The 18,407-nt window shown below is 41.9% G+C and overlaps 5 protein-coding genes across 9 annotated transcripts; 2 read left to right on the forward strand and 3 right to left on the reverse strand.

The window, feature by feature from the left end:
• Nucleotides 1–6,194: 6,194 nt before the first annotated feature.
• On the reverse strand, nt 6,195–7,299 carry LOC135331300 (uncharacterized). The gene is made up of 2 exons (XM_064526404.1): nt 6,792–7,299; nt 6,195–6,712 (listed from the first exon to the last, which is right to left on the reverse strand). The coding sequence occupies exons 1-2, from the start codon at nt 7,297–7,299 to the stop codon at nt 6,195–6,197; spliced, it is 1,026 nt and encodes a 341-aa protein (XP_064382474.1).
• Nucleotides 7,300–7,481: 182 nt separating this feature from the next.
• Nucleotides 7,482–11,923, forward strand: LOC135331283 (uncharacterized). 5 transcript variants are annotated; one of them, XM_064526384.1, is made up of 4 exons: nt 7,482–7,629; nt 8,051–8,341; nt 8,465–10,810; nt 11,768–11,923. In XM_064526384.1, exon 3 carries the CDS (start codon nt 8,477–8,479, stop codon nt 10,802–10,804), a length of 2,328 nt encoding a protein of 775 aa, XP_064382454.1. In that variant the 5' UTR covers nt 7,482–7,629; nt 8,051–8,341; nt 8,465–8,476; the 3' UTR covers nt 10,805–10,810; nt 11,768–11,923. The 5 variants fall into 5 exon arrangements, with proteins under 5 accessions (XP_064382454.1, XP_064382455.1, XP_064382451.1 ...); XM_064526385.1 differs by having other exon boundaries at nt 8,051–8,319; XM_064526381.1 differs by having other exon boundaries at nt 7,483–7,629; nt 8,051–8,337.
• Nucleotides 11,898–14,980, reverse strand: LOC135331295 (protein ABHD1-like). Its single transcript, XM_064526400.1, has 9 exons — nt 14,436–14,980; nt 14,244–14,347; nt 14,070–14,130; nt 13,871–13,916; nt 13,677–13,789; nt 13,374–13,556; nt 13,170–13,239; nt 12,880–13,045; nt 11,898–12,195 (listed from the first exon to the last, which is right to left on the reverse strand). Exons 1-9 carry the CDS (start codon nt 14,870–14,872, stop codon nt 12,026–12,028), a joined length of 1,350 nt encoding a protein of 449 aa, XP_064382470.1. The 5' UTR covers nt 14,873–14,980; the 3' UTR covers nt 11,898–12,025.
• A 61-nt stretch (nt 14,981–15,041) lies between these two features.
• LOC135331297 (protein ABHD1-like) lies at nt 15,042–17,281 on the reverse strand. The gene is made up of 9 exons (XM_064526402.1): nt 16,810–17,281; nt 16,635–16,738; nt 16,422–16,482; nt 16,304–16,346; nt 16,126–16,238; nt 15,892–16,062; nt 15,679–15,748; nt 15,462–15,627; nt 15,042–15,319 (listed from the first exon to the last, which is right to left on the reverse strand). Exons 1-9 carry the CDS (start codon nt 17,208–17,210, stop codon nt 15,147–15,149), a joined length of 1,302 nt encoding a protein of 433 aa, XP_064382472.1. The 5' UTR covers nt 17,211–17,281; the 3' UTR covers nt 15,042–15,146.
• Nucleotides 17,282–17,347: 66 nt separating this feature from the next.
• Nucleotides 17,348–18,406, forward strand: LOC135331305 (transmembrane protein 205-like). The gene is made up of 3 exons (XM_064526419.1): nt 17,348–17,604; nt 17,659–17,822; nt 18,035–18,406. The coding sequence occupies exons 1-3, from the start codon at nt 17,406–17,408 to the stop codon at nt 18,329–18,331; spliced, it is 660 nt and encodes a 219-aa protein (XP_064382489.1). The 5' UTR covers nt 17,348–17,405; the 3' UTR covers nt 18,332–18,406.
• Nucleotide 18,407: the final 1 nt, after the last annotated feature.

Raw genomic sequence — 18,407 nt, forward strand, 5'->3', positions numbered from 1 at the left:
ATGTGTCAAAATGTTATAGTTGCCTATGCATGTACTGTGCCTTATTGCCATGTATACTGTTCTGTCCACAGCCATACATCTTGAAGCATCTCAATTCAACGATCAGATTGCCAAAAGACCCTCTCACTAAATGTGAAATTCCACTCCTGATCCCCTCCCCACCCTCCCCTTTCAGGACGAGCAGCTGGTCAAACAGTATCGAGACGACACTGCCAAAATGAGGGATCAGATCAAAACAGCTGCAAACAAGGTACTGTACTTAACCTCAACCCTACATTCTTATTCTCCAAAATATTCTCATAGCCATTTCCTACACTCTGATTTATGGTGGCGTGTTTGAATTCATCTGTGCTCAAAAGCCCTCACTCCATGAAAGGCTTTCTCATTAGGATATTCTTTGCTGTGAAGGGACTGTTTCAGTTGATTGCGGATAAGATAAAACCCTAATAAGATAAAATCTAACCCTAATAAAATAAGAAGATAAAATATAAAAGTGCTGACTCAGCGGGTTGGGTAGGTTGGGGTTCCTTCAATGGCTTCTGTGAATTTACTGTAGGAATTGGAGGTTACAAAGAAAGTTAGAAGATTAATTAACAACCGTGACCAACCTCCTCTGTGCATGAACATTACAGTTTGCATGTTCGTTCTGACTGCTTGCATGACAATACGGTATTACCGCTTGCATATTGGTTTTGACCACTTGCATGACGATACCGCTTGCATATTGGTTCTGACTGCTTGCATGACGATACCGCTTGCATATTGGTTCTGACTGCTTGCATGACGATACCGCTTGCATATTGGTTCTGACTGCTTGCATGATGATACCGCTTGCATAATTGGTTCTGACTGTTTGCATGACGATACCGCTTGCATATTGGTTCTGACTGCTTGCATGACGATACCGCTTGCATATTGGTTCTGACTGCTTGCATGACGATACCGCTTGCATATTGGTTCTGACTGCTTGCATGACGATACCGCTTGCATATTGGTTCTGACTGCTTGCATGATGATACCGCTTGCATAATTGGTTCTGACTGTTTGCATGACGATTCATACCGCTTGCATGTTTGTTTTGACCGCTTGCATGGCGAGTTAAAATTTTGGCACCAAAAACACACCATAACTGTATCCTACAGCTGTTGACCAATGAAATCAATTAGTGGTGATGTATAAGTATGCACGGTGTGTGTAGCCGTCTATTTATCACTATTATTTTATCAGAGGCAATCTCTTGGTGGTCACAGCATGTGACTACATGTAGCAGTTGGCTGGCTTTAGCAGTCACTACGCACACGGTCAATTCACGTGAATTTTATTTTTGTTACATAATCAAAATAGTAAACAAATTGAGAAAATGGCTGCGTATGTAGTGTCTCTGGGAAAACTCCTTTCTTGGGCTAAATACTAACTGTGATCAGATGTAAGGCAGAATTTATGAGAGAAGGAGAGTCAATAAACAAGATCTATTGAACAAATTTTTATGTTTGCACGTCCTGAGCTATTTCCAGCCAGTTTTTTCTGGATAAAGTTTGTAAGAACTCTTGTAGCCGATCACATTTCTTTCCACTGACTGGATATAAAGCGTATGCACACTACAACTTCAGGATTAATAAAGGTGAGAATATAAGTAAGAGGCTCTCCAAGTAGTATATTGTGGGACCTGTCAGAAAAATAAATATCACATGTTTATGAGCCTTACATGTAAACTCCAAGATGTAAACATGTAGGTAAACATTGATAAAAACATTGCATGCATGCAAATCAAGCTGTGGTTGATGGTAGACTACTAGTACCACACTTCGGGTAGCACAAAAGTATGTTTCCCCAGAGCTAGGTGAGATTACTTAAAATTGTAGTCTGTTTACTGTCATTTTATGGCTTCGAACCATTGCTCACAATTTAATGTTGATATTTTTCCGTTTCCAACACTCTTTCACACAAATATCGACTACAATGTAGATCGTCTTCTATCTGAGAGTCTGATGGATGGATGCTGGTCGTGTGGTAGCCTGTATGAGAGTCATTGTCAGTGCTGACTATCCTTTGCATCAGGAGTCCTGTTTGTATCAAGTATGACCAGGTGAGCTGATTATTGTACACTCAAAGTTTTCCTTGAGAAACAGCTCTATTACACTTGGTTGAGTGCACGTTTTTGATGTGTGTCTCTAAGCAATGCCAAATATTATGTGGTGTGCTTTGCATACGATGCATTTTGTTGTACAAAGTGGTGTAAGTATAGGGACAGTTGCTCAAGGTAACAACTCCAATAATATGTAGCAAGGCAAACACATTGATATCACATGCTTTAACACTGCATAATTATATGTAATTATGCTCTGCTTTCTCTCTCAGATATGATACTCATTGCCAGCTAGGCATCGAGGTACAAAGGTGTCAAGTACCTTGGTTATATCGTGACGGCAAGCCTAGCAAACATTCAATACACATGGGTGCAGCGACAGTATGTATGTCTTTGTATGGTTTTTTGATGGATTAGACTATTTTGATGGTGTACCGCTCATCAAAACAAAGTGTGCAAGACAAAGTTCGCACTTTTTTGGCAAAGAGGATTGTTTCCCGACTCATCATTGTACTTGAGGCCATCTCACTCTAGTCTAGACAATGTTATTGTTACTGTGTGATATTACTGTACTGTTTTTGCATCAGTACATGTACTAGATTGTATTCACCTGCTGTATGCTGTAGAATTCATATTTGTGGCATTGTGGTCTTGATTACACAGCTGATTATTGCTGACCCCATATCTCAGGATTCCTACCCCTGCACAACTTCATTTTTTTTGCATTGTAATTGACAATTATTGAAGTTTTGATGGCCAACCCATCAACAAAATTGCTTTGTCAGAAAAAAGATATCACCAAAAGTCTGGGGATATATACCAATTATTGACTGAGTGTGATGTAACTTGGAAGCTATGATTTAGTGCATGCAAAGTAGGCATATGTAGGTACTCTCAGTAGAAGTCAAGTACAGTGCAAGTAAAGTATGGCACTGGTAGAGTGCATGAATTAGCAATCTCTTTCTCTAACAGGAAATTGAACTTCCTCTAAAAATAAAACTATATTGGCATCCTGTCCGTGTGCGTAGTGACTGTTAGATCGTGGTAAATAAAGTTAAGTTTATACATATGGCTTGTAATTGTAGAGAAGAGGCTGAGCTATGTGATAGTGCTCTTTCTGAAAGAATTAAAAGTAACAGTGATGCTGATGAGGCTACAAGATTACCGGGAAACGAATCTCCATTGCAAAGGAATGGTTTACCGCTGCTTCAAAGGTTTAAAGAAAGTGTGCTAATAAAGTCTAAAGCTGTGAACACAATTCTCTTTTGGAATGCCTTAGTATATCTTTTGTACGGGTTTTTGTATAATCCAGATATTGTTTTTGTTGTAGCAACCTCATATAGTGTAGTACCACCTGTTATTGGTATTAGTAACATTTTCATTATGATAGGATCTGGAGTGTATGGGCTGATCGCTGTTTGGTTGCTTTTCTATCCCCTTGCTGGGTACTTGGCGGATGTTCGCTATGGGAGGTACAAGGTGGTCAGATGTGGTCTGCTGACAATGTGGCTGGCATTGTTCACTCTCATTGTAGTCGGACTTGTACTAGCTGCTTTATGTTTTCCAGCTTTCGGTTTTGTTGATTCAGTTCCTTGGCCGCCATTAGGTGCAGGGTCTATAGTTGTTTTTGGAGTATTAGGTATTCTTATTTACATAGCATTGTCAGTTGGCTTTGCTGCATTCTCAGCTAATGTCATTCAGTTTGGGATTGATCAGTTACGAGACAGTCCAACTAGAGATAGCTTTCTTTTCATACACTGGTTTGTATTAACAATGTACATAGGTTTAAGCGTTGGGAAGTTAACATGGACAGTCATCACCTTCTTGATCATTAGGACTACTGTATTTGGTATAGCATTTCTTATTTTCTTGATCGCAATTCCAGTTTCTCTCTGTAGAGTTAAGCGAACTTTGTTTATTCATGATACTGTCTTACTCAACCCGTACAAAGAAGTGGCAAGAATTGTCGGCTGTGCTAAAAGCCATAGTATTCCTATTCAACACAGTGCCTTTCCGTTCTGGGAAGATGACATTCCCACTGGCAAGAACAAGTATGGAGGACCATTCACTACAGAGCACGTGAAGAATGCGAAGGCAATACTTCTTGTTTTGATATCTGTGGGGCCTTTCTTCACAGCTGATATTGCTGGGTCAGCAATTCTGTCTTCACTCAGACTCAACTTTAGTGGCACTTCCTATGCCACCAGTATTGCTAATGCTCTGTTTGCAAATGGTGGAACGTGTTATCCTTTGTTTATTGTATTGTTTATACCTATTTTCCTCAAGTTTCTTTATCCGCTGTTCCAGAGATATACTAGTATTCTAGGTCGAATTGGAATTGGTCTTTGTTTGACAACTGTGAGTCTGGTATGCTCTCTCTCTATGAATAAAATAGGCCATGCTACTGCCGATGGTACGTCAAGCTCCTTATTTGCTGCTGGAATATTTGATGCTCCTTCACTTAACCTCAACCCCTACATTCTTATTCTCCAAAATATTCTTGTAGCCATTTCCTACACTCTGATTTATGGTGGTGTGTTTGAATTCATTTATGCTCAAAGCCCTCACTCCATGAAAGGCTTTCTCATTGGGATATTCTTTGCTGTGAAAGGACTGTTTCAGTTGATTGGTGTTTTTGCGATTCTTCTTCCGTTTAGCGTCTTGACTGGTTCGTCACAAGTTGGCCTCGCCTACTACCTATTGAACAATGTGATCTCAATTGCTGGTATTGTGGTTTTCATATTAGCTGCAAGACGGTATCAGTATCGTCATGAGGAGTTTTGTAATGAACGGAAGTAAATTGTGAGAAAGACGCGAGACACAATCAAGATTTTGCATTTCGAGTTTGATTATGAAGTGGGACTCCATCTGACTAAAACACTTGTGTCTAAAATTTGTAGCTATAAGTTTGTCTGATATCCTCTTGTCTTATATAATTTTGATGGTGCATGATGCCACGTGTATGTGTATATAGTGTGTCCACAGAATGAAGTGGTGGTTGTGGGAGTGGGTTACCATAATTAGTTTGTTATTCTAAGAATCTGATGTGTGCTTATGAGAATGCAAACAGTGCTTATAATTATAATAGTTACTTTATCATCCCTATATAATGTGCATGCATGCTCTGCAAGTAGCTGTGTCATACTCTCTCACGGAGCTTGGGTGCCCTTATTACCTCGTGCCGTGCGCAGCAGGGGTAGAGTGATTGGTGTGTGTGTGTGTGTGTGTGGACACAAAAATGAGCTGTTAGAGCGAACTAACTTTCATGGACTGCTTTAAATGCTAACGAGACAGTCCATGGTTGAAAATAATAGGCTACTGATAGTTGAAACTTGTAGGCGATCTTTGAAGTCGGCAAGAAACACTGTTTTCTAATCGTATGTGGTTTTTAGATTCATGATCATGCATTCCCATAATGCTAAGGTCGTTACGGTAAAAATTTGTAATCTGTTTGCCGCTGGGCGATGAAGCTCAACGCATGGGGTGAATGCTCTATGAACATCGTTTAATTATAAGCACTTACTTTTATTTAATAAAAATTAATAGATATCACAGTCCCCCCCCAATATTGTTACATGCATGTTAAAGAAATCAGGGTATTAATAAGGTGTTAAAACATTAATTTGGGACAATGGATGGTTGTGTGTTCAATGGCTTACCATTACCATCATGCATAGTCTGCAAATGGGATACAAAATATGTGTGCTGATTCACTCTGACTTTGTTAGTTCCATGTTGTGCAGTTCAACTATCGTATATATATCTCCACAATCTCTATAGGTGTGTCTTCATTATAAGCACTACTGTCATAGCAAATCCGTAGCTCGATATCGTCTGTAGTCGGCTGAGGAAGTTGCTTGCAGAACCATGGCGGGTTGTTGAACTCACAGCAAGTACTGGTACCCCCACATCCCTGACCGTCCCAGAGTGGATCATCAGGGTAGAATTGAATCTGGACCGCATCTCTACTAGCTGTGTCACAGAAGTAGTCTTGCCCTATGAATGGCGGAACAGATCCTGTGAAGTTAATGTTTGGTCGAGTACAAGGGCAATAGTAATTGGAACTTCCTGTTTCGTCTCGAGCTCCGGCAAATGTCCAGATGTGTTGTCATGGTGATTGTCCATGAGTTAGACTGATACCATCTAGGTAGGGTGAATCAATAGTTTTTTCGTTGTCTACATCGTATAAGACAAAAGCAGTCGTACTTCCATACTGATAAGCCTTGATCCGACCACAAGCCTGTGTGTACGCTACACCATGTGTCTGATAGGTAGTTGATACGCATCCGGATTGCCCATTACTTATTCTACCACATGTACGTAGTGGTGGTGTTTCCCTGGTTACTGTTGTAAACTCAGCTGGACAATTCTGGTTTGGGTCAGTCATGTCGAGGTTAGCTACTCTCATCCACCATCCATTGCTATTGCAGCTGCAGCTCTGTTTGTTTTTCTCACAGTAAACTTCAACAAGAGAGCTACTACCTGTTATCCAGTAGTCTCCTGAAGGTCTTTCCAGAGCCAGCTCTCTGCATGAGGCGATAGGGAACAAGGAGCTGCTCAGGAGAACGTTCCAAAGTTGTGTTATTAAATTTTGATGTTCAAGAGATGTGTTCAGTAGTTGGGCATCTGCATGTGTGAGTATAGTATCTTACATACAATTGTGACTCTACGTAATTGTCTTACTCCCAGTTAAACTATAGCTCACTTGTTTGTGCCAGGGAACTTGCTTGTGATGATGTCTGGTTCAGTTGCATCCTCAGCACACGAATTTCGTCTTGTATGGCGTCTGTCTGCTGGTGAGACTCTGACTGGAGGCTTTGGATTTGCTGGTTGGACACAACTAGAATGAGAGCCACAGCTGCAACAGCTGTAGCCAATGCTAACAGTGCCAATATAGCTACTACACAAATAGCTAGAGGTAGCTTCATTGACTTTGGAGTACCCTGGTAGTTATGGTCTCTTGGATCGAGTGGCTCTGTTGACTGCTCCTTTGCTTCTTGTCGACGTGGCGCTCGATCCAACATCTCATACGTATTCTCTGATGTGTTTTTTACAGCATGTTTCCCATAGGCTGGGTTAAAGCTCAGCATTTCATGTTTTTCGACTGACTGTGGCACATTTTCTCTCTCTGTTTCTCTATGAGCCACAGTCGCGTACATGTTGTCTGATGCAATCGCCTCAGGATACTTGACGTAGGCTGCATTGATCTCCATTGCTATAACTTAGTGTGCTGAAGCTTGTTCTGTACTGCATGATCATTAATGTGTGCTTCATTATATGGGCTGGTTATTCCCTTGTATAAGATGTGTTGGGAAAGGCCAACCATGTGATGTTTACTAAAGAGGACTCTCTCATCTGGGGTCATTGTATAATCTTTCGTTGTTTTCTTAGCACTTGTTAAAGTAGAGTCTTATACGGATATGTCGTAAGCTGCTTAGTGGCTAAAACTTGTTTTCCCAACACAGCTGTCTTGTTCCAGATGGATTCACTGTGCAGTGCATGGCAGACCGGCAGACTACGTTGGCAGGGGCGTGTTCAACAAGGTATAATTATGTCATACAGTCCCTTCCGTGTTATATTACACGGTCGCATAGCCTCAAGGCATGATTTTGGTAAGGGGTGTGTGTTGTTTTTGTTGAGAATCGCGCTGAGATTTTTAATGATTATGCCTAGAGGGGCCTATAATTCTAGGCCCGGGGGGGGGGGGACCCAACATTTTTTAAACACTCGGTCTCATGCTGTATCTATTATATAAGTTCTCTGGTATAGCCTTGTGTACATAATGAGCATTATTAATTAACTATGGCCGGGCCTGTAATCCTTTATGGGCCCAGAGGCACAACTGTAGTTAACATCAGTGATCTGAATTGACGTTATTAAATGGACCTGTCGTTATAAATTATGTGTGCGATTTGTATGCTTTTGTACAGCTCTTTTACTGCCTCTTTATAATTTCCCCTGCAGACAAAGCCGGTAGAGGAGCGGCCATCTGAACTCGTGCAGAACGGAATGTTATGTAGGAGTGAAACATTAAAACTATATATAGCTGTGTGTGTAGTCCTGATCCTGAGTAAAGGGAGACAAAAATTAATTTGTGTGTTGTTGTGCTGATTGCTTGCCAATGTGACCGGATGTGGTCAAGTTTATATCCGTTTTGTGGTTATAAAACTTGTTCTACATGTATCATTGAGCAAAGAGAAAGCAGTGTGTGTGTGCGATACTCTTGAACATAAGTATTGTTACAAGTACAAGTAAGTAAGTAATGTGATGTTTAAGAATATTGTGTTTCATAATTATTTGCATGGCTACCAGTAGTAGTAGACAGTTTGTCAACTTCATGTAGATCTAAACTATTAATTATCAAATACTCAATTTCAGAATTGAACTGAAATGTCTTACGATGGTGAATCAAAAGCTGAAGCTCTTGAGCGGCAACAGAGAGAGCAAGAAGCAGACGCATTCCTAGCTGCCCTCGGTCCCTCCTTCCGAGCCCCCTCCCCTCTGTCTCAAAGGATCCAGCCGTCCCAACAAGCTGCCTCATCGGCCGCAAAGAAAGGACCCACACAGAGAGTCGTCAATGTGCCTGGACCGGTAACCACAACTACGAGATCTATTGCCGTTGGTAAAGACAGTAAAAATGTCATTTCTTCTCTCACGACTAATCTACAACTTATGGAGGCAGAGGAAAAAAGACAAGAAGCGCTCAAGCGACTCAAAGCCACTCATCGCAGTGTAAACAAAGACAGTGTGATTGTAGCTGATCCAGCACCTGCCATATCAGTGAACCGTTCAGCTCAGAAACCGAGCACTCGAACATTCTCAAGTGGTGTAGCTAAGGACCAAACCGATGGAAAGAGCCAAACCAAGCCAGTTTCAAAACCTACTCCAGTGAATTCTGCTGCTAATCTAAAGAAAACCACGACCATTGAAAAGCCTCCACCTCCAAGTTCTGTTATAAAGAAGCCGTCACCTCCAGTCACCACCCAACAGAAGTCGCCTGAGCCACCTAAACTAGTATCAAATGGTGTTGCCGTTAACAAGCCCAATCCCCCTACTAGCTCCGGCCTACCATATGCAGCAACTGTATACGGTCAGCCCAAGAAATCGCCAACTCCTGAGGCTCCAAAATCAAGTCTTCCGTATGCAGGCACAGTTTATGGTCAGCCCAAGAGCAATTCTCAAGTATCCACAAATACTGCTAACACTCAACAAGCTACAAAGTCTGCTACTGCCGAGGTAACCAAGCCAAGTGTACCATTCGCTGGTGCTTCTTACGGGAAGATATCACCTACACAGAAACCAATCGAAACCAAACCTATCCCACCTCCAGCTGCAGTTGCAAAGCCTAAGACACCAACAGCATCGACAGTGGTTAGTAAACCAGCCCCTCCTGTTGTGAACGTATCTCCACGAGCAAGTCCTATTTTGAACTCGGCCCCGAAAGTCGTTGCACAGCCCAAGGCACCAGTTGTGAATAAACCAGCTCCTCCTGTTGTTAACGTATCTCCACGAGCAAGTCCTATTTTGAACTCAGCCCCGAAAGTCGTTGCACAGCCTAAGGCACCAGTTGTGAATAAACCAACCCCCCCTCCTGTTGTGAACTCATCTCCAAAGCCAAGTCGTTCTGTCCCAACTGCTCCCCCTATTTCTACCCCATCTGCTCAGCAAAAATCTCCAGAGCCACCTAAGACAGTCACACCATCTGTAACACAAGCAAAGGCTTCACCAATTGCCAAAAATACTGTTTCACAAGCCAAGGCTCAAATCACTACTCCCAATAAGCCTGCTCAACCTACCCAAGGGACTGCCATTGCCACGCGAAAGATAGGGGATACGACCACAGTTGTTACTTGTAAACCTGGGTTTGAAAATTTGAAGGCTGCAAAATTTCTTGCTAGTGGACGAGGACCTCAAGAAACTGGACCTAAAAGCACCCTCGGCTCTGGCTTCAAAGGAGACCTCACTACAAGACTGCAGGGAAGCACAAGTCTTTTTAAGACTGAAGAAGAGCTGCTTGATGGAAAAAAGAAAAAGGTACAGCTGGGAAGAGTGCTTGATGATCCTCCAGCCCCTAAAGAGGAGCCGAAAATTCAGCAAAAGACTGAACCGAAAGTGAATGCACCAAAGGTTGTGAACTCATCACCCAGTGTACCCAAAGCCTCTATTGTCAAGGCAGCAGCTAATATACAAGTGATACGGCCTGTTAGTCCTGCTCCCAAACCAGCTCCTCAAGCTACACCACCTCCTGTAATCAAGTCCTTACCAGTCGCTGAAAAGACTCCTGAAGCACCACCGCCCCCACCTCCACAAGCTGTACTAGCTCCACCGCCCCCACCTCCACAAGCTGTACCAGCTCCACCGCCCCCACCTCCACAAGCTGCACCAGCTCCTCCGCCCCCACCTCCACAAGCTGTACCAGCTCCACCACCCCCACCCCCACAATCGGCACCAGCTCCACCACCCCCACCTCCACAAGGGACACCATCTGGAGGACCACCCCCTCCCCCACCCCCTGGCGGAGCGCCTCCTCCACCTCCACCGCCCCCTCCACCTCCACCTATCGGGTTCGTCCCCCCAAAGAAGCCGATGACGGATCCTTCGATGGCAGTCAGTAGCAAAAAGAGTAAACCAGCAGTGAGCAAGCCACAGTCGGTGGATATGGCAGCCATGTTCCAAGCTGAGCTAATGAACAAGCTGAAAAAGAAGAGTGGAAATTGAATTAAGGTGAGTTGTTAGCCAAATATAAACCTACGCTTAAAATTGTTTGAATATGTGCTAGGAATGTTTTGGTACCAACGGTTTCTTCCTGCTTGTTGTTTTCCCAATTTAGAGTAAATATTGAAGGGAACCTAAGAGGTGTACGCACTAGAATTGCCATTTTTGACTAGGTGTCGTGAATGTGTGGGCTTGTACTGCTTCCTAAAGTAATGTATTCTCAAAGAGCCAGCTGATGTCTGGAGTATGTGCACACCTTGTAGTAGTTCAGGAGATTTGGGGTATGTGAATTGTTATCAATGATAATTTGCCAAATTGAGTTGGTCCTAATTCTTTGACTGCCAACACTAGATGTTCTGTCTGCCCTAATATGGTTCTGTGTGTGTGTGTGTGTGTCAGCTAGTGTATATAGCTGCTGCATTATTGTCAGGATGCAGTGAGATAAGTGCTTATCTAAGGCAAAGTGAATGTATGTACATGTTCATTTTCTTAGTATAAGGAGTTTTTGTGTGTTTTGTATTGGGGGTTGGTAGATTGATCTATAGGTTATAAGCTAAATAAGCATGTCGATCAACTTCATTGTATTTTCAGTCGATATGATAGTGGCCGGGACAATACCGGTCAACACGTGCAACATGTGCAGCTATCTTACACCAATAATGAAATCACCTGACAATGTGTGTAGGGTATTGTGGTACCAAATAAATAGGGCAGGCCGAAATCAACCTGAAATAACTGACCCTTGTATAATATAATTTGTGGCCTGGCATTCATTTACAAAGCATTCCAATAATATGTATATACATAATGTCTTTTTTGTGTGGTCACCCAATTGCTCTAGTTACAGACAGCTTTGTCAATTTTTGATGGGTACGTAAGGTAACTAACTACAGTGGCGTGGCTGGGTGCATACATATATCTAGTTTTGCTCTGCTATGACATATTATTTATTCTGTCCACTTGCAGGTTTACGGTGGTGCAGTCTATCAAGCAGCTATAGATATAAATTATACAATTAACACTTTCATTTATAGTAGTGTGTGCCACTTATTTTTGTAATCAGCACAGATTGTAATCAGCGCATGTACACAGTCAGTTTCAGAATTTGCTTTATGCCAACAATTGTCACATTGAAAGTTTGGAATACATGTAGGTGTCTAAAATATGAATATGAGATCACATAATTAATTATGAAGTGCGAAAATGTCATGGTAGTTTGTGTAATCAGACAAAAGCATCGTGTTCAAACACGGCTCTGATGAACTGTATCAGTGCTCTGTCCATGAGGTTCTTGTTGGTAGGCAGCAGTCCCTCCATGAACCCAATGTGACCACCTCTTCTCGTGGTGACCAGGATCAGGTTAGGGTTGCTCCTTGCACCCTCTTCAGGAATCACTGCACATTCAAACAAATACACAGTATGGAATTAGTGACGCAATACACAGTATGGAAGTAAGTGCTCTTAGAACATTATGAATATTCATGCAACCTTTGATGATGATAACCTGCCAGCGGGTGATGCATTTTCTAAGCCAGATGGACCTATGACATTATGTAGTATGGCTAATAATAAATTATACCAGGTCAATTATTAGAAGCCACTATCGCAGACCAGAGGAGGAGGTCTGACACGAGTACCTCGATTAGGCTGAAATTGAGTTATTAGTCCCATGCATCAATGACTTTACTGTTGACGTGACCAAGCCTAATCGAGGTACTCGTGTCTACCTTCTCTGATCATAGACGCAATACAGCAAGAAATTAAGAGTTCCTTCCTGTTCTTGTGTGGTTGCTAAATCATAACTGTGGTAACTCCTATTCCTTTGTACATTTATGCATGTATGTAAGTAAACAATACATTCCTTCACAATTGTATCAAAACTTCCAATACACCTATACACCTAGTGATTTGTGAGGCAATTAGTTGGTTAAGACAACCAGCTTGTATGTTATTTGGAACCGTTATGCAGTTGGGAATTAAGTTCAGACCACTTACAAAGGCAAAAGAGTCACTGTTTGGGTGCAAGCAATGTAAGGACTTATTCTAGTTACGTGAGATTTGGACTGATAAGAGCTCACCATATTCAGGTGTGAATGGGTCGTCATCAGCGTTCAAGCTTAGTATTGGGATTGTGAAGTCGGAGATCAGTGCGGTTGGAGAGCAAGCACTGAAGAGATCTTGGAAATTTTTGTATCCAAACATGGGGAAGACTAGCACCTCTGTGAATTGGCGGAAGTCCGTACACTGGATGGATAATAAAGAGAGATGAGGATACACGGAGTTATGTTATGGCTACTAATAGTCAGTTAGATGGCCAACTTTAACTTCACAATGAATAAAATCGTCGTGGATGTTATCAGTAATATACCTGAAGAGCTTTGTTGTAATCAAAACATAGTTCCCCTTTCTGTGAACTTTCTTCAAAAACTGCTCTGTTTCTGTGAGAGAAAGAACCAAAGCTTAACACCACGTTGGCTATCACTCTGTGTTTATGTTTTTGAGAAAAGTGAAAATTGAACCCGAAAACTAACATTGGCGACTACAAAAGCTATACACCTGGCTGTGGACTTACTCTCTTAGAACATCTTTGAAGTTGTTACACAGGTGCCTATTGAGAGTGTACTTATTGAGGGGACTGTGAATCACTTTGTTTGTCTCCATGGGATCCCAGACGGTGGATATCAGGAAGAGAGCTTTGAGTGGACAAGTCTTGCCTTGCCTCTTACACACCGCCACATACTTGAGCAGCTGCATTCTGTACATACAACAACATAGCACTGTCAATAATGAAGAAGATAATAGCTGTACAGGGAAGTCTCTTAGTGTGCAAGTGGTTCTGTTAGACTATTAGGGATTACAATGTTATGATACATACGTTCCCATGGAAGCACCGACTGCTAGCAGTGGGGCTTTAGGGAGCTTGGTTGTGATATGGCTGATAACGTCAGTGAGGTCACTAATGTCTGATCCAACATACGTTCTGGGAGTCTAAAGCGAGTGTGTACATTGTAAGAGAATGACACCACATAAAAACTTCCATAGTTCTCAATATAATTATACGATACTTACTGACAGTTTAGTGTAGCCACAACCTCTGTAGTTAAACACAACGGCCCTAAACAGAAAAAAAGTGATCTTAAGTTGGCATACAAAAACAGATCCCAGTTTATTAAGAAATAGAAAGTAGTTAATTATTTGTTATGTTAGTAGAGCCTGAGGCTTGGGAGAAAATCATCTCCCTTAAAATAAACAAGCAGCTTTCCCTTACCTGTATCCTAGTCCTTTCATGTCGTTAATCCAGTGCCGAACATAGTTCTCGTTACTACTTCCTAGAGAGGATGAACACACAATCCATACAAAAGTAGCCATCAATAATAATTGATTTTTAAGTGTAGTTCAACACAACAAGACGGGAATTATATACATTACAGTGATGTCATACCAGTGATTCCAGGCAGCATGAGTACAGTTGGTTGTTCATCTGTCTTCTCATTGAACCAGTCCAAGCACACGTGACCATCATCACTCTTCATTGTCACCGTCTCCCTGAATAAAATGCACTAACTATTAAATAAAAATCATAGCTAGTCAGAAAATAATAAAATTAAATCATTATCGCTATTGAACTTCTGACCGTCTTCTCTCTTCCTTTGGGAAAGTCTGTATAGCAACTCTAATGATCGATTGCATGTATGCATTAGGAGCCCACGGTGTGAGTCGATACTTCTCAAAGAACACAGGACAGTGCTTCTTTAGAGCTGCCATACGTCCAGGGTCGTGACAGACAACCTTTGGTTTCTTCACCATCACGTATTGGTAGTACGCCGAATAGAGGAGGAGCAGAGATAGACTGATTGTGAATAAGCACAGCCAGGGAATGCAGACCTCTAATACAGGTACCACGTCGTCACAGGTGAGCTCGATATTCTTAAAGTGGTCACTTTGGATTGGGAGCAGATCACTTGTTAATGTTGGAGAGATTATGGTCTCGTTTATGAGCCGACACAGAAACCCCAGGTGAGCATTGAGCCCCAGGCTGTAGAGCACGGGCAGGGAGTAGTAGTCATCCATCGCCACCTGAATAGCTAGTTTATAGCACCAGTACCACTGCCTTGACTTTTAATCTTCTGTCAATCTTTGTTTGTTTAGGAAAGCTATTAATTGGAGGCGTGGCTGGCTCGTATGCACGATGATTATTGTACATGTAGGCGTGGCTCGTTCATTTTTTTGCAAAATGGTGGTCGGTGGTACACAATAATGAGATGCCTACAGCATGCATGCAATAGAACATGATTCTTGCAAATTTGAAAGAGCTAAGGGGCATTAATTGAGTCAATCATTGAGTCTATCTTGAGAATGCATCATGCTCGAACACAGCTCGGGCAAACTGTATTAGTGCTCTATCAATCAGTGTCTTCTTGAAAGGTAATACTCCCTCCATAAACCCAATGTGTCCACCTCTCTCCGTTGTTACCAGCATCAGGTTGGTGTTGTGCTTAGCCTCTTGTTCTGGAATAACTGTACATGAAGAATTGCAACAATAAATTAAAAAGTGGGATCCTAAGAGTATAACTCTGCTCCCTATATAGACGGCGGGGAGGGAGAATTAAGGACCAATCCAAAATACAGTATACTGAATACATTTACTAAGCTAGTGTACCATTTGTAGAGGTGAGGGGGTCGTCTGCTGCATTCAGGGCAAGAATTGGGACTGTCAGATCGTCGACTCGAGAGTGGGAATAGCACGCTTCGCACGCACCCTTGTTATTATTACGACCAAACATAGGAGCAATCACTTTATCCACAAGTGTGCGCATATCTCTTATCTGCACAACACAGAGGTATCATTAGAATTTTTAAGAAACAATGTAACATACGTTCAGAGCTTCTTGTAAGTCAAAAGGTAACTCTCCTTTCTTGTCACTTTCTTCAAATACAGACCAATTCCTGAAAGGTTTTAATATTCACACTGTAAACACACAATGTACATACCGTATTACTAGAATGTTTTGCGAGCATCAAACATTATGCGAACTCGCAAAGGTTTTTCACCAGCAAAATATTCTAGTAATACGGTACTGTCTACTCACTCTTTTATCATTCCTAAATAGCTGTTGACAAGGGTCCTGCTGAGAGTGTACTTGCAGAGAGGTTTATACATACATCTGTCTGTTTCAAAGCTATCCCATAATGCCGAGATAAGAAAGATAGCCTGAAATGGATTTTCCTTACATTCTACCGAATACTTTAGTAACAACATTCTGTAAAAAAGAAAAGTAATTATTAATTAGAAGGAAGCAATTTACTTCAGTGTGATAACTTACGTTCCCATGGACGTGCCAATAGCTATCAATGGAGCACGAGGAAGCTTGCTAGTGATGTGACTGACTACTTCAACAAGATCGTCAATTTCAGACCCAGAATACATTCTCGGAGTCTATATTTAATAAAGGATAACCGATAATTGAGTTCATGTTTTTGTTATATAAGCTGACTACTTACAGTTAATTTGTAGCTGCAGCCTCTGTAGTTGAACACGACAGACCTGTGAATGAGATTCAGATAGTAATTTCGTTTCCACAATGACATAATGGAGAGAAATAAACCAACTGCAACGTACCTGTAACCAAGTTCGGTCATATTCTGTACCCAATGACAAACGTAGTTGTCCTCACTGCTTCCTATAAATGAATGAAAATCAGTGAACATAAATTGCTCAAAACATTATTAACTGTTGGCCAATCCTAATTACTGAATGAGGTGTCATTTAATTTGTCAGGAATGCAATTAGTATCTAGCTTTGATGTGTGTAAGGTCATACTCGAGGTCATACCAGTGATTCCAGGTAGCATGAGCACTGTTGGTTGGTTATCTGTCTTCTCATTGAACCAGTCCAGGCACACACGGCCACCATCACTCTTCATTGTTAGTTCCTCCCTGCAGGGGTTAGGGTTAGAGATATTAAATAGTACTTTTAGTTCTGAAATGCACACAAAAACAACCCTCACCGTCTTCTCTCATGAGCAGGCAAGCTTTGAAAAATGCCTCTGAGTATTGTCTGCATGTATGCATTAGGAGCCCACGGTGTGAGTCGATACTTCTCAAATAACACAGGACAGTGCTTCTTTAGATCTTCCATACGTCCAGGGTCGTGACAGACAACCTTTGGTTTCTTTACCATCACATATTGGTAGTACGCCGAATAGAGGAGGAGCAGAAAAAGAGTAACTTTCAATGGTTGCAACCATGACTCAGCTAAGGGGTCTGCAGTCTCATAGGCCAGCTCCATCTCTGATTCACTGCTGGGGTGTTCAATCGAGTTTCCATTTTCATCCAGGAGGGGGGGAAATGGTCCCAGATAGGGATGAATGCTCATGCTATAGAGCTCAGGCAAGAAATTCTCACCCATGTGTCTACTCAGGTCCACTTTTATATAAAGCTGGAGCTAGCTGAAATTAAGCATGTGAAAAGTGTGAGGATGTTGGAATTTGAAGGCGTGGCTGTACCGACCGGTAATTGGCACACATGCCACACCTCCTCTTTGCAAGCAAAAGCAGGCCAGGCGCTAGGCAGGAAGACACTCCACACTTCTTCTAAAACAATCATGGCTGCTAAATTCGATCTGCCATTCACTCAACCTTCCAGTATTGTTGCTTTCCTGTGTACTCTCATCATTGTGGTATTTGTCTCTCCCATTGGACAAGTTGGGAGGCTTGATGCTCTCTCTACTGCTGTGAGACTGTTTCATCTTTTTTCCTTTGCAGCATGGCTCGGGGTGCAGATCTGGGTCACCTTCTTTGCAGGTAAGTGAATGCTCTGTAATACTTAGCTAATTATGCACATTTTTTCTCCCCCAGGATTCACCATGTATCAGTACATGCCCCGTCACATGTTTGGGTTCATTCAGAGCAAGCTGTTTCCAAAGTATTTTCTACTGGGGACTATCCTCTCCTCTGTAACTATCGTCACCTTTCTTATTGAACACCCCTTCACCGACTGGGACTTCACAGAGAAAATGCAGGTACGACTGACGATATTGTTCTATAGTATAATTATTATATTATGGCACTAAGCAAAACCTTCTGTATATTATTATGCAGACTGACATCATAATAATTTTGATGCATGCACGCACTGTACTAGTGAACTTCCTACTTCCTGTAAACCCAGAGGTCATAGTTATGTTCTCACCACAATTCAATTATATGAACCTCTGCATTACCACTCCTACAGGGCTACTCACTTGCGGTCAGTCTACTGATGGTTATAGTCAACCTGGTCTATTTGGAGCCCCAGACAACAAAATGCACATTTTCCAAACACAAGTTTGAGAAGGAAATTAATGCTGGCAATGCAATCGGCAAATTGGAGAAAGACAAGCAGGAACAGCTAAGAAAGAACCCTCAATACTCTGCCCTGGAGAGCAAGTTCATTTGGCTCCATTCCTACGCCTCTGTGGCTAATCTGGTTGCATTGGCAGCTCAAGCTGTTCACCTGTGGTACCTTAGCTGCAAACTGACATCTATATAGCCATTGCTCTGTTGTACTGTACTATGAAATTGTAATTCTGTTAATGTATAATGATGAAAAAATGAAATGACAGTAG

Source organism: Halichondria panicea, chromosome 2, assembly GCF_963675165.1.
Source record: "Halichondria panicea chromosome 2, odHalPani1.1, whole genome shotgun sequence".
In the NCBI taxonomy this organism is placed as follows: domain Eukaryota; kingdom Metazoa; phylum Porifera; class Demospongiae; order Suberitida; family Halichondriidae; genus Halichondria; species Halichondria panicea.

What these genes read in the sequence shown, in the direction of transcription:
- LOC135331300 (XM_064526404.1), bottom strand. Translation starts at nt 7,299, where the DNA reads ATGGAGATCAATGCAGCCTACGTCAAGTATCCTGAGGCGATTGCATCA. An exon ending in AAGTTCCCTGGCACAAACAA is followed by an intron (nt 6,713 to 6,791) that starts GTGAGCTATAGT and finishes TCACACATGCAG; the next exon opens with ATGCCCAACTACTGAACACA.
- LOC135331295 (XM_064526400.1), bottom strand. Translation starts at nt 14,872, where the DNA reads ATGGATGACTACTACTCCCTGCCCGTGCTCTACAGCCTGGGGCTCAAT. An exon ending in CCAAAGGAAGAGAGAAGACG is followed by an intron (nt 14,348 to 14,435) that starts GTCAGAAGTTCA and finishes CATTTTATTCAG; the next exon opens with GGAGACGGTGACAATGAAGA. An exon ending in CCCATTCACACCTGAATATG is followed by an intron (nt 12,196 to 12,879) that starts GTGAGCTCTTAT and finishes TTGAATGTGCAG; the next exon opens with TGATTCCTGAAGAGGGTGCA.
- LOC135331283 (XM_064526384.1), top strand. Translation starts at nt 8,477, where the DNA reads ATGTCTTACGATGGTGAATCAAAAGCTGAAGCTCTTGAGCGGCAACAG.
- LOC135331297 (XM_064526402.1), bottom strand. Translation starts at nt 17,210, where the DNA reads ATGGGTGAGAATTTCTTGCCTGAGCTCTATAGCATGAGCATTCATCCC. An exon ending in CCTGCTCATGAGAGAAGACG is followed by an intron (nt 16,739 to 16,809) that starts GTGAGGGTTGTT and finishes TAACCCCTGCAG; the next exon opens with GGAGGAACTAACAATGAAGA. An exon ending in CATGCTACCTGGAATCACTG is followed by an intron (nt 16,483 to 16,634) that starts GTATGACCTCGA and finishes ATTCATTTATAG; the next exon opens with GAAGCAGTGAGGACAACTAC.
- LOC135331305 (XM_064526419.1), top strand. Translation starts at nt 17,406, where the DNA reads ATGGCTGCTAAATTCGATCTGCCATTCACTCAACCTTCCAGTATTGTT. An exon ending in CTGGGTCACCTTCTTTGCAG is followed by an intron (nt 17,605 to 17,658) that starts GTAAGTGAATGC and finishes TTTCTCCCCCAG; the next exon opens with GATTCACCATGTATCAGTAC. An exon ending in ACTTCACAGAGAAAATGCAG is followed by an intron (nt 17,823 to 18,034) that starts GTACGACTGACG and finishes CCACTCCTACAG; the next exon opens with GGCTACTCACTTGCGGTCAG.